The 15,675-nt window shown below is 45.1% G+C and overlaps 1 protein-coding gene across 1 annotated transcript in view; it reads right to left on the bottom strand.

Moving 5' to 3' along the window:
• Window positions 1–15,675, bottom strand: part of LOC135636219 (clathrin heavy chain 1-like) — a 32,618-nt gene extending 16,943 nt beyond the window's left edge. The window contains exons 1-2 of the mRNA XM_065147849.1: window positions 15,501–15,675; window positions 14,992–15,196 (exon numbers count right to left, since the gene is read on the bottom strand). Of these exons, the coding sequence (XP_065003921.1) occupies window positions 14,992–15,196; window positions 15,501–15,545 (250 nt within the window). The 5' untranslated portion in view covers window positions 15,546–15,675. The remainder of the gene's footprint in view (window positions 1–14,991; window positions 15,197–15,500) is intronic.

A 15,675-nucleotide genomic window follows, 5' to 3' on the forward strand; every position in this document is an offset into this window, starting at 1 on the left:
GGCAGAGGCCACACATGGAGGGTTCACAATTCGAGTTTATTCCACAAGGATCAGAATGCAATGGAGATGTCACCAGGAGGCGACATGGTGCAGCGGATCGTGGTGGAACAGTTCGTGGCAATGCGATACACACAATCTGTCCCGTGAGGGATGAGATCATATGGAGGTATGATCGGGAGCTACTGGGAGCTCAGCTTTGGTGAACAACACGACGGCAAGAAGGGCTATGGATTCAAGGAGTGAAGGCCATGGTACCGCAGAGGCGGGTCTTCCGGGCGTGCACCGAATTTTGCATCGGATGGAAACCTTGATCATCAGCATATGGGGGCTGGGTTCCACCAAGGGAAAAGTTCGAATGCAAGTACCAGTGAGTTCCATGGGAGGGACTTGATCATGCAGAGGTATGATCGAAGCAGCTGGAGAGTTGGACTGCTCCAGAGCTCATATTCGTTTAAGGGAGCCCGATAAGTCAGAGGACAAGGTCGAGTAAGCGAACGTTGCTACCAAGGAAGCTAAGGAGAACAGAATCGATGCAAACTCTACAACATGATGGCAGAGGCCATGCATGGGAGTTGCAGTCTGTCTTTCCATCGACCAAACGGACTGCTTGGAGAACACAGAGGTGTTGAAGCAGGGGGTCGAAAGGGGCGAGGAAGCGACGACGAGTCCAGAGGGACTTAGCTACCCAAAATCAAGCATAAGTTAGAATGGAGGTGGACTCAGAGGAGTGCCACGGAGACATCTCTACTGATTGTGAAGAAAAGGGATACAGAGGCGAGGCGACGGATAGTAGGGCCATGGGCATGGCAGCGCCATGGTACCGCAGAGGCGGGACTTCCGTGCAAGTCATTGATCCCTTGCTCTCATGGAGGGAGAGCACTTGGTCGTGAAAGGGGCCGAGGAGGTGGAGTATGCAGAGGCAATCTCCAAGTACCGAGACAAGGCTGAAGGGCAGAGGCTAAGAAACTTCGTAAGACCGGTGTCAACAAGTTTCTCATCAAGATAGCCGTAAGTGAAGGACTTCGGGTCATGCAAGAGTGCACGACCAAGGAACGAAGCAGGCAATACGCGGTGCTATACCTTTGCTACTCAGTGGAGTAGGCGGCAGGGTTGATGGAGAAGACGGTACAATCCCAGAGGCGACCTCATCTATCAGAGAATTACTCCAAGTTGGGGTGAAAACTTCCCGCATTCCAGAAGTTCGATGGCATTGAGAAGGTGAATCACAGTAGCTAACTCAACGCAAGGAGTGCAAACACTTCAAGTGCTTCAGAAGTGTGAGCAAAGAGCAGGCGAAGACCAATAACCAGCTCGATGCATGAAGTACAACCTCGAGGAGGCGGGCGAAGTCAAAGTAACCTTTGCCTTCTCAACTCTTAAGAGAATGGGCGAAACCGAGTACCCCAGTTCTCTTATCTATCCAGCAGAGGAGCTCTGCACAAGTTCAAAGACCCTTCGAAGATAATGGAAGACAATAGTTGTCAAATCCTCACCAACGGTGATCAGTGCTACTGAGAGTAGATTGTCCGCTTCATTTCCCAATGAAATGCCAATCGAAAGTGGAAGTGATGCGAACCTACTTGGATGTGACAACTAACTGAAAGAAGAGTCAATGAGCAGATTTTGTGGAGGAAGGACCCAAAACTTCAGAAGTTTGCGAGACGATGCTCGTTAAAGCTCCAACAAGCATCCACCCAGTTCAAGCAGCATGAGGAATTTTTAAGAGACTGGCGCAGTAAGGATGGTCTTTTCCTTCATTTGGCGGATCCGCAGGAATCAACAAGGATCAACACAACTCAGCCAACCCCACACCAGAGTCAGAGTCATTGGCGAGTTCAAGCAACATGGCGGATCAAAGGTTCGACTACTCAGAAACAACAGCGGAGAGCAGTTGGGAACCAGGAGGCGCATTGCAGCTGGAGCAGAAGATTGAAGACTCAGCAAAGGCGAAGAGTTGCAGTGTTCACAAAGGCTTCGACGAGGACGTCGAAGGGATAAGTGGGGGAGAATGTAACGGACAAACTTCTAAACAAGATGTTGGATGTAATGCTTATGTCTGTCCGTTGTCTTTTGGCATGTTCATGCCTTGTACAGTAGGTAGAGGGGCGGCCGAAGGCTAAATAGTTCCATGTTAGTTGGGTTAGTGGCCTCTTTAGGCTTGTAAATAAAGGTTGTGTCATGTGGACACGAGCGAGAGCTTTTCGGTCTGTAATGGACCAGTTTACCCTTTGTTGTGCAACTATTCAGAGCTTGTAAAGTCTGTTTGTAATTTGCATTGTCTATGAAGTATTTTTCGGACATGTTTGCTTGTGGATCCCGATTGAGGCGTTCTCTTTAACCCGTTCTCTCTTTTGTTAGTCCTAAGGGACAATGGGAGGCTTCGGGGAGGCTGACCTTTGCGGACGGATGCGCGAGGGTGCCGCACGCCTTAGGCAAAACCAGCTAAGGTCGTGACACCATGGTGCCACCCGGGTGGTTCCAGGGTGCTGAGATGGCTGACGTTTCGCGTGCAGCAGCGGGCTGCAGAAAACAGCTCGTGGCACGTGAAAGCGGAGCTGTTTTGCTCGGTTCAGTGAGCGGTCGCACTGTAGCGCTGCAACTTGTTCGAACTTCCATTTTTACAAGCAAAATGACTTAAAACTAAGCCAAAACATGCTGCCAAGTAGCTATACATGTAGATGAGAGCAACGAATAGTTCGTTGAACGGAGTTGTTGCGGGTGCGCGACGACCGTTCGAGACATTCTCCCCCACTCAAACTGTCGACGCCCTCGTCGACGCTTGTTGATAGTTGTTGATTATTGCTTCTTCATGTCGTAGGGCGTCTTCAAGCTTTCAACTGGCTTCAGTTCGGGGAAGCTTTCACCACTTTACCAAGTACTCGGTCTACTCAGCTCTAGTGGGTAGCTTTATCTTGCGATCCGCTAAAATGGTTTCAACTCGCTTCTCGTAGGAGGCTGTGGTAGGGGGTAGCCGAGTTGGAACACTTCGGGAAGCATCATGCGGATCCGAGTAGTAGGCTTTCAAGTTGCTGGCGTGAAGAACATTGTGAATTTTGAACCACGCCGGCAGCTACAACTTGTAGGAGACGTTGCCCACCCTACTAATAATTGGGAAGGGCCCTTCGTACTTGCGCACCAATCCTTTATGTACTTTGTTCCTTAAGAATTGGAGTGATGCTGGTTAGAGCTTGACCAACACCAAATCGCCGATCTTGAACTCTTGTGGTCGCCTTCCCAAGTCTGTCCACTTCTTCATTCTTTTTGCCGCCTTCTCCAAGTAAGCTCGCGCAATATCTGCATTTCGGTGCCACTTTCTTGCAAAGTGGTAGGCTGACGGACTACTCCCAGTATACCCAATTACCATGGTGTGAGGAGTTGACGGTTGTTGCCTTGTAATGATCTCGAAGGGGCTCTTATTGGACGTAGAGCTCCGCTGCAAGTTGTAGGAGAATTGGGCAATGTCCAACAACTTCACCCAATCTTGTTGGTCGGCACTCACGTAGTGCCGAAAATATTGCTCTAGGAGCGAGTTTATCCTTTCAATTTGGCCATCCGTCTGGGGGTGGAGGCTTGTGGAGAAGTATAACTTTGACCCCAACAATTTGAATAGCTCGATCCAGAATCATCCCATGAACCGAGCGTCTCGATCACTAACGATATTGTGCGAGACTCCCCAATACTTCACCACATCCTACATCATCAGCTTGGCCGCCTCCTCTGCTGAATAGTGTAAGGGAGCAGCAATGAAAGTTGCATACTTAGAAAATCGATCGACCACCACGAGTATCAATCCGAGTCTCCCTACTGCGGGCAAGCTTGATATGAAGTCCAAGGAAATACTCTCCCATGGCCTTTCTGGTACGGACAACGGCTCCAAAAGTCCCATTGGCTTTCGTTGCTCCACCTTGTCTTGTTGGCAAGTGAGGCACGTTCGAACATATTTCTCCACATCAGCCCCCATCTTCGGCCAATAGAAGGCCCTCTCCACGAGAGCCAAGGTTCTATGAATGCCTGGGTGTCCAACTCAAAGGGAATCGTGACACTCTCTTAAGAGTTCACGTCTCAGATTGTCCACTCGAGGAACATAGACCCTATTCCCTTTGGTGTAAACGAGTCCCTCTTGGACCCAAAACCGTCGTGTCTTGCCTTCTTTAATGAGCTGTATCAGGGCTTCTGCCTGGGGATCACTGTACAGTCCATCCCTGATCCTGGAAAGGAAGTTGGAGTGCAACTGACTTGCTTGGCCTCTGCCCTCTAATTATACGGCATTCACACGCTCCACTTTCCGACTTAATGCATCGGCCACGACATTCGTCTTTCCGGGCTTATACTCCATTGCCATATCAAACTCAGCCAGGAAGTCCTGCCATCATGCCTGCTTTGGGAAGAGTTTCTTTTGAGTTTGGAAATAGCTCAAAGCGATGTTGTCTGTCCTTAGTACAAATCGCGATCCAAGAAGGTAGTGTCGCCAAACTCGTAGAGAGTGGATCACCACTGTCATCTCCTTCTCGTGCACCGGATACCGCCGCTCGGTCTCGTTGAGTTTGCAGCTCTCATAGGCCATCGGAAGACCCTCCTGCATGAGTACTCCCCCAATAACAAAGTCTAAAGAATTTGTATGGACTTCGAAGGGATCCCCATAGTCTGGCAATTTGAGCACTGGTTCTTCCAACACAGCAGCTTTCAGATCTTGGAATGCAATTTCACATTTATCAACCACCTCCAAGGCTGCTCCTTCTTCAGCAACTCCGTTAGTGGAGTTGCACGCTTCGAATATCCCGCTATGAAGCGTCGATAGTAGTTGACGAAGCCAAGGAAGGATCTCAACTCTGGCACCTTCTTTAGTGTTCGTCATTCCGCAACCGCTTGCACCTTCGATTTGTCCATCCAAATGGAGCCATCACCAATTTAATGCCCCAAGAATAAGATCTTCGTTTGAGCAAAGTAGCATTCTCCCTTTTCACGAACAAAGTATTCTCCCTGAGAACCTTGAAGATTGTCCGAAGGTGCTTGACATGCTCCTCGAGCGTTTGACTGTAGACGACGATATCGTCTAAGTATACGATCATGAACTTATCCAAATACTCCTTAAATAGCTGGTTCATGATAGTGCAGAACATGGCCAGAGCGTTGGTTAAGCCAAAAGGCATCACCAATAACTCAAACGCTCCATACCTAGTCACACAGGTAGTCTTCGCTTCGTCGCCTTCAGCAATGCGCACCTGCCAATACCCCGACCAATGGTCGAGTTTTAAGAAATACTTGGCTTTGCCCAACTGGTCGAACAAGTCCACGATGAGCGGGATGGGATACTTGTTCTTTACCGTCACTTTGTTGAGGGCTCGATAATCGACGCATAGTCGGAGGCTCCCATCTTGTTTCTTCTGGAAGAGAATTGGAGCTCCGAATGGTGCTTTAGAACTGCGGATGAGACCACCGCTTAGTAGTTCACCTAACTGCTTTCTGAGTTCTACCAACTCTGGCGGGGGCATGCGGTAGAGTGGTCTCGCTGAAGGCTTCACTCCCAGCTCCAGCTCGATGTTGTGATCCACACCTCTGCGTGGCAGAAGAGTCTTCGACAACTCGGGTGGCATAACGTTAGTGAACTCTTTCAGGACGTTCGCCACCACAACAGGTGCATGAATGGCCTTCTCGTCGAGTGGTTCAAGCTTCATAGCAGCCACGAATGTTAATTCACCTTTTCGCACCTCTTTCTTCAGTTGTAATGCCGATATATGTTGGGGTTCCCTGGCTCCTCTTCGAGAGACGGGAACCACACAAGGGTCGTCACCTCCCATCACATATAGGGAGTTAAGGAACGGCATTGGCACCAACTTCGCCGCGTGCATAAATTTCATTCCAAGAATTACTTGGAAGTCATCCAGTGGCACCGCCATCATGTTTATGCTCCCGCTCTATGTTCCGATCTTGATAGGAACTCCCTTTGCCAACCCGGAGATTTGCTTGGCCTCCGAGTTCACCGCCTTCATTCGACTTAGGCTCTTCTCCAAGATCAGCCCGTTGCTTTGCTTCTCGATCGGCAATAAAGTTGTGGGTAGTGCCCGTGTCCACCATTGCACGGGTTGTTTGGCCATTGAGCTTGATGTCTACGTACATCAGCTTACCACTTCCTGCTTTTTGTAGCCTTGTCTTCGTGTTCTCCCCCACTTGACCTCGTTTGGCGTTCAACAAACACATTGCTCCCATCCGGGGTTCTTGCGACTCCTCATCGTCGCTGCTGGATTCAGAACTACTCGAACTAAGAGCGACAGCCTTGCCCTTGTCCGATCCGGGGGGGGAGGATATGGATGGAAGTTGTTAAAGCATTGAGTGCCTGCTTTTGTGGGCACTCCCTCACCATGTGCGGCCCTCCGCACAAGAAGCATCTGCCAGGTTTTGGGGCCTTACCTTTCGGGCTTGGCCCTTTATGAGAACTCTTCTTCCTTTGTTCGCCCTCGAGCTCCTTCCCTCGAGAATATTTTGGAGGGCGATTGCTTGAAGATTATTTCCTTTTTCTCGAGAATTTCCTGTTTGATATGGAACAATACTTTCGAGCTACGAGGCCTGATTCCAAAGAAACCAAAGTCTCTATAGCAACAATGTATCTGAACGGAGATGCAAAACTTTGGTGGCGAACCCATTGGGAGGAGATCCAATAAGGTCGGTGTCGAGTTAAAACATAGGAGGACCTGAAGCGGGAGTTGAGAACTCAATTCCTACCGGAGAATACAGAGTTCGTCGTAAGAAGGAAGTTAAGACAACATCGCCAAAATACTTTCATCTGAGACTACGTGAAGCAATTTTCTACGTTAATGCTGGACATACAGGACATGTCCGAGAAGGACAAGCTGTTCAACTTCCTCGATGGTTTGAAGCCAAGGGCTCAACAAGAACTACATCGAAGGAATGTCGCCAATGTGATCGGGGCAATTGTTGTTGCAGAAAGGCTCACCGACTTTGTTTCCTCTGAAGATGGCATCTCTGGCCCCTCCATAACCATGAGACTTGGGTGCCCTCAAGTTTTATGGTGGCGCAACGCGGGTTTTGCTTCCTCCCGCATTTAGTGCTCTTATGAGCATAGTCACCCTTAAAGTGAGTTCCGCTACAACTTCCTGCAGGTGTTGCACGGAGTCTTTAGTGTCATCTGACAATCGGTCGACAAGGGCCTCAACCTTGTCGATCCCGGACTCCGCTTCTTCTTGCGAACTTTCTACCCCAACAAGCCTTCGTTGGCCATGGTAGAGTTCCTCCAAGCTCGCTTCAAGAACATCCAAACGGGTTTCCGCCGTTGTGAGTCTCTCCTTATGACTATTTTTCCCAGTTGGCGCTCCAGATTGTGCCTCCTCTGCTCGCGGAGAGCAGCCAACTTCTCGCTCATCATGTTCGCTGTCGCGCTCCTCCTGAGCGACTCCAACAGCATGAGAGCGAGTGTGCACTTGCAGCTCACCTGCGGCTGCTTGGGGCAAGGGTCTGGCTTGCCCCGTCTTGCTTGATTTGCCACGATGCTTTGCCATAGCGAAGTTGCGAAGTTCCTTCGCTGCTCGCTCAATGTGCTTGCCTGCTCTGATACCACAATGTCACTGACTTAGTTGGAAATGTCTAAGTCGTGAGGCACCCTTGCGGCAAAGACGCGAACTTAGCTTGCGTTGCCTAAGTCGCGATGCACCCTTGCGGCAAAGACATGAACTTAGCTTGCGTTACCTAAGTCGCGCTTCGCCCTTGCGATTTGCATCCGCAAAGATCAGCCCACTTGCAACCTCTCACAGGTCCCGAAGGACCTGTAAAAGAGAAAGTTGATTAGTTCGAAGAACGAGCAACGGACAAGTCCCAACGTCTCGCGAAAAGGGGAAGCTTTACAAACAATTCAGTGAGCATCTTGCGTGCACAAGAGAAAAGAGGGAGAGGAGGAAAACAAGGACTTTAGAGGGTTGAACGAATAGCTGCAAGTCCACAAACAGCTGCTCACCGGGTGATGGGCACGACAACAAGTTCCTGTCAAGGTAACGTGCGAACTTGCGAAAGATTGTTCAACGCCCGACACTATACCGAAGCCCCATCCCCCACCCGAGTGGTTCCAGGGTGTTGAGATGGCTGGCGTTTCACGTGCAGCAACGGGCTGTAGAAAACAGCCCGTGGCACGCGAAAACAAAGTTGTTTTGCTCGGTTCGGTGAGCGGTCACACTGTAACGCTGCAACTTATTCGAACTTATATTTTTACAAGAAAAAGGACTTAAAACCAAGCCAAAACATGCTGCCAAGCAATTGTACATGTAGATAAGAGCGACGAACGGTTCGTTGAACGGAGTTGTTGCGGGTGTGCAACGACTATTCGTGACAATGTGTTGGTACAACTTAGTATAGCTTGGTACATACCATACCAACAGCTGATCGGTATACTAGTAGAGACCGATAATACAAACTATGTATACAAAGATAAAACATCAGTACATAACATTTTTAGCAAAGAACTAGCATCATATTTGATTTTGTTTAGATATGATAGGCCAATTGCCCATCAGGCTCGGGTCGTGATAATAATATCCGAAATAAAAAATAAAAATATATAATTTTATAAATATACCTAATTATGTGAAAAATATCACTAAAAAAATAGTAGACACTTAGGTTTTAATGAATAATTCAATCAATAAGGTGGAGTATTATTCTTTGTCCAAAAATTAGTAAGAATTTGGAAAATTACATCAAAAAAGGATGAAGATTTATCTGATTTTGTTCCTTCATGTCTATATTTTTTTTCTTTCACATTCTCAATCATATTATTGTACATGTCATATACTAAATGAAGACTTGATTAATTTGTGTCATAAAATCGAAGCATATCATAAATAGATCTAGTGAAATAAAGAATATAGTCAATATTGTCTCATCAAATATCATTGAACAACTTTTCCTTCATAAATCTTGCATTGCCAATATCATCATCCCTTCAACATGATAACTTGTCTCTAATAACCATAGATTGAAGTCTAGCTTAATAAGTTTAAACTTTTTAAGCATAACAATTATTGAGACCAAATGTGTGTCAGCTATAGAGAGTAACTTCAATGGCACAAACTCATTAAATATGATCAATCTCATAGAAATATTCATAATGAACCTTTTATCATCACAATATCACTTACAATATGATAGATCCAACTGCATGCTTCATATGCAGATTATATTCAATATTCTTTGTTACAAAAATATGTTTAAATATTAAATTGAGAGTATGAACCACACATGGAGTCTAAATAACATTTAAAATTTGTGATTCAATAATCTACCTTGCATTCTTGCAATTTAAGCATTTTTAGTAATAATATGTATTACGTTATAATGACCAACCTCATTATCAACTACTTAACTTCTTTCATCAAGTTTGAAATAAAATATTTATCCTTTGTTTCTTATATACAATCAACTATCTTCAGAAGCATAAAATTAATTAAAGATTGCCTCTGTGAGTCGCTCCATCCATTACTTCCAATATAAACTCATTGCTGCTATGTTTTTGGATGTCGAGGATGAAGACAAAGCTGCAGGCTAAAAGAAGATTCCTAGCTTGCTGATCTCAATTGCTGTTGGAGAAGGGCTATCAAGGCTTTATTCCTCTTCACCTCTTCTTCTTTTGTTGCTGCTCTCGGCTAGGAAGTTGTACTAGGCCGATTAGAAGGTAGGATAAAAGAAAGAAGGGCGCTGTTGCTATCCTCCTCTTTCTCTTCTTCTCTACTCTCTTCTAAGCTTAGGGTTAGCTGGCTTCTTGAGAAGGGGCACAACTTGGATTGCTTTAGGGATGATTTAGATTGGACTCTCCTCCTTTTATAACTGAGGAAGGGGTGGAATCCTTGCTAGGTTAGGACTTGGAGAGTCCTAATGCCTTTAGAACTTAAAGAATCCTAATGCCTTTAGGACTTAGAGCTGGACCAATTCTGGTTGGACTTGACCTCTTTAGATTTGATTGAGCTCGAGTTGAGTCCAGCCACATTGGATTTGAATCGGAGTTCGAATCAAAGTTGGGTTGAGCTGAATTGGACTTCGATCGGAACTTGATTTGAGCCAAACTTGAGTGAGGCTTAAGCCAACTTGAATCTGATCTGTGTGCTTTAGATTGGGCTTGGTCTTTGTTTGGTTTAATCATGATCAAATTGGAGCTCGATTGGAACTCTAATTGGGCCGAATTAGAGTTTGGCTCGAACTATGCTAAATCATCCCTGATCACATCTCCTCCAATTATGTGATTCACATCCCGTTGAGTGTTACTTTAAGACTTCCTATCTTTCTATCTATAGGTTGGAGGTTTTGCTTAAGTCTGTCAAAATGGTTTGTGTCACCGTAGTTGGCAGGGCCATCTACAAGCGCCATTTTGATAGGCTTCTCATTGCTGATCACCATCAACTTGAGGACTTTCTTTATCTCTTGGGGCTTCGAGGTTACTATTGCCCCTTTTAGTTTTTCCTCCTCTTTTCTCATGTTGGAGATAGACTTTGGTTCTTCGCATGTCGAAGTGAGAGCCACGATCTTTCAACAAGCACTCACCATTATTTTTGCTTGCCTGATGGATATTAAGTCTTATGTTGAACTAATCGAGACTCGGATCTTGGGTGATGAGAAACTTACATCCTTTTGGAGTTGAAACTTCTGAGGTCGATGAAAGTAAATAGCATCTCGATCTCATAAGTAGGGACTCCTAAGGATGACTTGGCATATGTCAAGCGGAACCACCTCGCACGTCACCTTGTCAATGAATTCCTTTTTTATATCAAACCATATCTTGCAATACCAGTTGATCTTCATCTCCACATCATCATGAAGCCATCTAAAAGGATATGGGTGCAAGTGCGGTGTTGTCTCTAGGCCGAGCTTCTTGACCAAGCTCGCCAAGATGCGATTCTTTTGGCACCACGGTATCAAAGATCACATCAACGACTTCTTGTTTTACTTGGATATTATCGTGAAGAGCTCTTCTCGAACCTTTTGGACTGAGAGTTGGATTCGAGTCTATAACCTCCAATCTAGCCATCAATGATAGACTCAGATCCGCATAAGGAATCAGTGAAAGTTCGGTGAAGTCGTGGTCACGATTCGTCGACTTTGATCGTTCTTCAACCACTTCTTTAGAAAGAGTTTTGGATGAACCTTCCAACACTTTTCTTTGGCCCTTTAGGTGGCTCCCTTTGGCCTTCTCCGCGGGCTTCTCATCGTTGTGAGTGTGATTGTTTCTCTCGATTACTATTGCCTTGTTGCTAGCAATCAAAACGTTATATACTTTGAAGAGGCTCGACTATGTATGAATATGTTCATGGAGGTCGACGATATATTTTATCATCATTGAGTGATCGTCGAGGGAGATTCCAAGTGCCACCGCTTGTTGTCGAAACTTGATGATGTATTCTTACATAGCTTGGCCACATCTTTGACGTTAGTACCACTTCCTCCATCTTTCTTCGAGATATTTCATAGGGTAAAATTCTTCTCATATGAGCCTTTTGAACCGTGTTCATAACACGTCTTCATCACTATTAGTTCGAAGATAAGCTTTCCACCATGTAAGCGCGTGTCCAGTCAACTTGAGTCACGCAAGCATCACCCTATCCTCGCTATTGTAATGATATAGATCAAAGCGTTGATCTATCCATGAGTCTAAGACCTCAACACTGATCGAGCCATCGTAGGAGGGTATGTCAATACGAGTCTCGACACAAAAGGGTCAAGTCCTCGCTATGATGTTCTGTTCAATAGCATCTCCTTCGCGACTACGTGACTCTCTCCTTTGCTATGATGTTCTTTGCTCGATCGTCCTTCACTATAAGGTCGGTTTAGGCCTGCATCCAACCCATCACGATCTCCATCTGCTTGGCTAATATCGTCATCTGGGTAATAACATCAGCCAATGTTGTTAGGGTATTGGCTACCATCCCGTTGGTGGCTCTTCCTCCAGGTGAGCTCGGCTCAAACTCCAACTCCTATATCTCTTCTTCATAGGCTTTGTATCCTTGCCTCATGGTCACTATCCATAGGCTAGGGATCCATATGGGGTTTGGGTTCGACGATTCATCGACTCAATACCACCTTTTAGATGGAAGTTTTGGTGAAGTTATAAATTTACTGCAATAAACATAACTTAGAAAATAAAAAATTAATCTACTATTGCTGTGAATTTACAGTGTCTAAAATAGGGAACTAAAACAAAGAAATCTTGAGCGACAATTGCTCAAAAGTTCTTGCACAACATGCATAGACAGATCACTCTCGGCAGAATATAGGTTGTTGTCGGTTTTCCCTTTCTATCCTCCTCTCACCAATTCGACAGCACTTCTAATAGGGCTATGGAAGGGCTATTACTTGTTAAGGTCATTGCTGCATCTTTCTTTGAATGTCGAGGACGAAGATGAAGCCAATGGTTGACATGGGTTCTCTGCTACAAATTTTTGTTGTTGGCTGAAAGAAGACGACTCCTTTCTTGCTGATCTTGGCTGTTGCTGAAGAAGGGCTGCCAAGGCTTTCTTCCTGTTCTCCTCTTCTTCTTCTACTGCTGCTCTCGGCTAGGAAGTTGTCCTAGGCCGGCTAGAAAGCTAGATAAAAGGAAGAAGGGCGTTGTTGTTGTCCTCTTTTTTCTTCTCTTTCTCTTCTTCTCTCCTCTCTTCTCTACTTAGGGCTAGCTAGCTTCTTAAGAGGGGGCATGCCTTGGATTGCTTTAGGGATGCTTTAGATGGGGATCTCCTCCTTTTATGGCTGAGGAAGGGGTGGAGTCCCTAGGTTAGGACTTGGAGAGTCCTAATACCTTTAGGACGGCATTAAGACTGTGAGTTGGACCAATTCTAGTTGAACCTGACCTTCTCGGATTTGATTGAGCTTGAGTTGAGTCCAACCACATTGGATTTAAATCGGAGTTCGAGTCAAAGTTAGGTTGAGCTGAATTGGACTTCGACCATAACATAATTTGAACCAAATTTGCATGAGGCTTGAGATGACTTGAATTTAGTCTTTGAGCTTGAGATTGGGCTTGGTTTTTATTTGGATTGATCAAGATCGAATTGGAGTCCAATTGAAATTCCAATTGGGCCGAATTGGAGTTTGGCTCGAACCTTGCTAGATCATTCATGTTCAACAATATTCCAATTCACGTATCAGATTCATAGTGAAAGCAATAGGAAATGCAATAGAATGGAGAACTAACATAATTATGATAATTGAAATTTGAAAGCCATGACTGTGACTATGTAAGGATCATCACATATATCATCAAAAGAAGACCTTTTATGGCAGCAGAGTGAAGAAAGTATACTAAGCAAACAAATAAGCATGAAACCCTAATTAAAAGATGTAGATTCCATTTCCTAACCACAATGATGACAAAAGCTAACTGGTGTCAAAAGCAAGAAGGAAGAGGGGGCCGTTCGAGCTTCTCCTCCTCCCCCTCCTCTACTATCGCTCTCCGCTCGGCCTCCCCTTCAACAGGGGTGATCACGCCACGCCCGAGTGATAACTTGACACATGACATGCATATATGATGTGACAAATCAAGTTTCCGAGTGGACACAACGAGATCGGATTCCCGCGATGCTGGTTTGGGGTGAGACAATGGCTTTGCTCATGACGTCGCCGAGGTCGCGTGATAGATTGTAGTGGATGAAACTAGGCTCGGGGTAAAGGTACATCAAAATACAATGCACACCTCATTAGAATCCAAGTGGTCATGGACACAAGTGGGCTTAGGGCAAGAGGCATTGTCGATGCAACTATAGGTTCTACTCCCGTTGGAACCCCTTGTTGCACACCTTGCAAATGAATCGGTTAGTAACTATCGACGATAGAGGGCCATGCAATCGTGGCAAGAAATCCTCCAAGAATCACAAGATTTCATGCCGACAACCTATCTCCACAAGGCAAATGGCTCTTGCGTGAGGGCCATGTGAGCTCAGCATCGCACGCGAACACCACACAACGAAGCACTTGAGAGCAATGTCATGTCCAAAAAATAAAAATAAATAAAAAAGGAACAACTAGACATGTGTTCGACCATGTCGACGACGTATTTGTGTTCAACACATGTCCGACATGGATACGGCCACCAAAAGCACCTTTAACTGTAGGCCTCATGTAAATGACCATGCAGCCCAACCCACCTCGAATTATATCAAGTGGGTTTAATGTGGCTTGGATAATGTGTGTTGCTCAAATACCTATATACATTAAAAAAAAAGTTGATTATCTTAGGATATCTCCGTTCCAATAGTTCCTAGATCCTGTTCTACATGGCAGCAGAAGGAAGAAAGAATAGAGAACAGCAAAAAAAAAAAAAGAGGATCTCCCCATTATCAATATCAAAAAGAGTATTTGATTCCAATAGATAAAAAATGTTGAGGACATTGAGAGTGCTTGGAATAGGTTTACTTACTTTTTTCTTTGTTTGTAGTTCTTTTTGTTTGTATATTGAACCTGCTTCCAGTTTGAATTGAGTATGATTAGTACAAATTTGATGTGTTAATCTTTTTTTATGCTTGCAGATATACCAAAATTCTAAATTAAGATTAGCAAAAATAAATGGTTTTTCTTTGTTCTATTGAATTGTGTGTTGCAATGAATTGACTCATGAAAATTTGATGTTTCTTGGTTTCATTTACATAATTAAATCATATCACATCAAACGGAACAGCAACTGGTTATGCTTGTAACTCATTTGTTATCCAGTAGCACAGAGACATCCATAGAAGAAACAGTGTAAAATAATAGTTTTTACCAATTCTACAACTAAGTAAATCCTTTAGTCAGGATGGCATTAATTATCTAATACAATGTGCATTAAGCATAAGATTTATGTTTATTAAAGCACTAAAAAATGAACAGATACAGCTAAAGGTGAGAAACATTGAAGCAACGGGAAAGAAAAAATATGGGAGTAAAAACGGTAAAAAAGAAATAAAGATAAAAATGAAACTACAACAAGGAATTGTAAAATCATAAACAGTAAGGTAAAGGAAAAAAAACCTTTAAGAGCCAGAATCCTGGCGTTGGGATTCATCAAAGCTGAGTCTGCCGTGATCGGCCTCCTCAACGGCTGCATGGGCATGCTCATATCGACGATTACCAAGCTGTTCTGCGGAGATGTCTCCCTAACGCAGATGTACTTGTCCGATTCCATGGTCACATGCGTAAAGGTGATGAATTGAGGATTGATTCCGAGACTGGGAAGCTAACATCAAAACAGACACTCGTCAAAACCAACGGTTTGAACGGATGCAGTAAATTACTCCGAACTCTTTCTCGTTTTATCTCTTCAAACAACAAGATCAGCGCGCAGAGACAAGAGCAAGAACTCCTCACAGAACCCACACGATGGGTAGCATAATTCGACATCGATACCATCCCCAAGACCAAATTAATGTCATGAAAGTTGCGAATCCCCAACTCGAGCCGTGTAATAGGAGTGACAACAATCAAGTGAAGAAGAATAACGCCGAAGAGGAATCGAGAGAGGTGTTGCTCGGTTCACTCACCGTGAGAGCTTCCCGCATGGCGATGGGAGCGTTGGCGGAAGTCATGGCGATGGGGTCGGGGCTTCCGGCCGAGACCGCCTTCCTGCGATCTGAAGGATCGGAAAAACCCTTTCGGGTTCTCCTCCGGAACGACGGGGAAGACGGGACACGAGCGAGGAGGAGGAGGGTCTAAGGG

Source organism: Musa acuminata, chromosome BXJ3-4 (assembly GCF_036884655.1).
Source record: "Musa acuminata AAA Group cultivar baxijiao chromosome BXJ3-4, Cavendish_Baxijiao_AAA, whole genome shotgun sequence".
Taxonomy (NCBI): domain Eukaryota; kingdom Viridiplantae; phylum Streptophyta; class Magnoliopsida; order Zingiberales; family Musaceae; genus Musa; species Musa acuminata.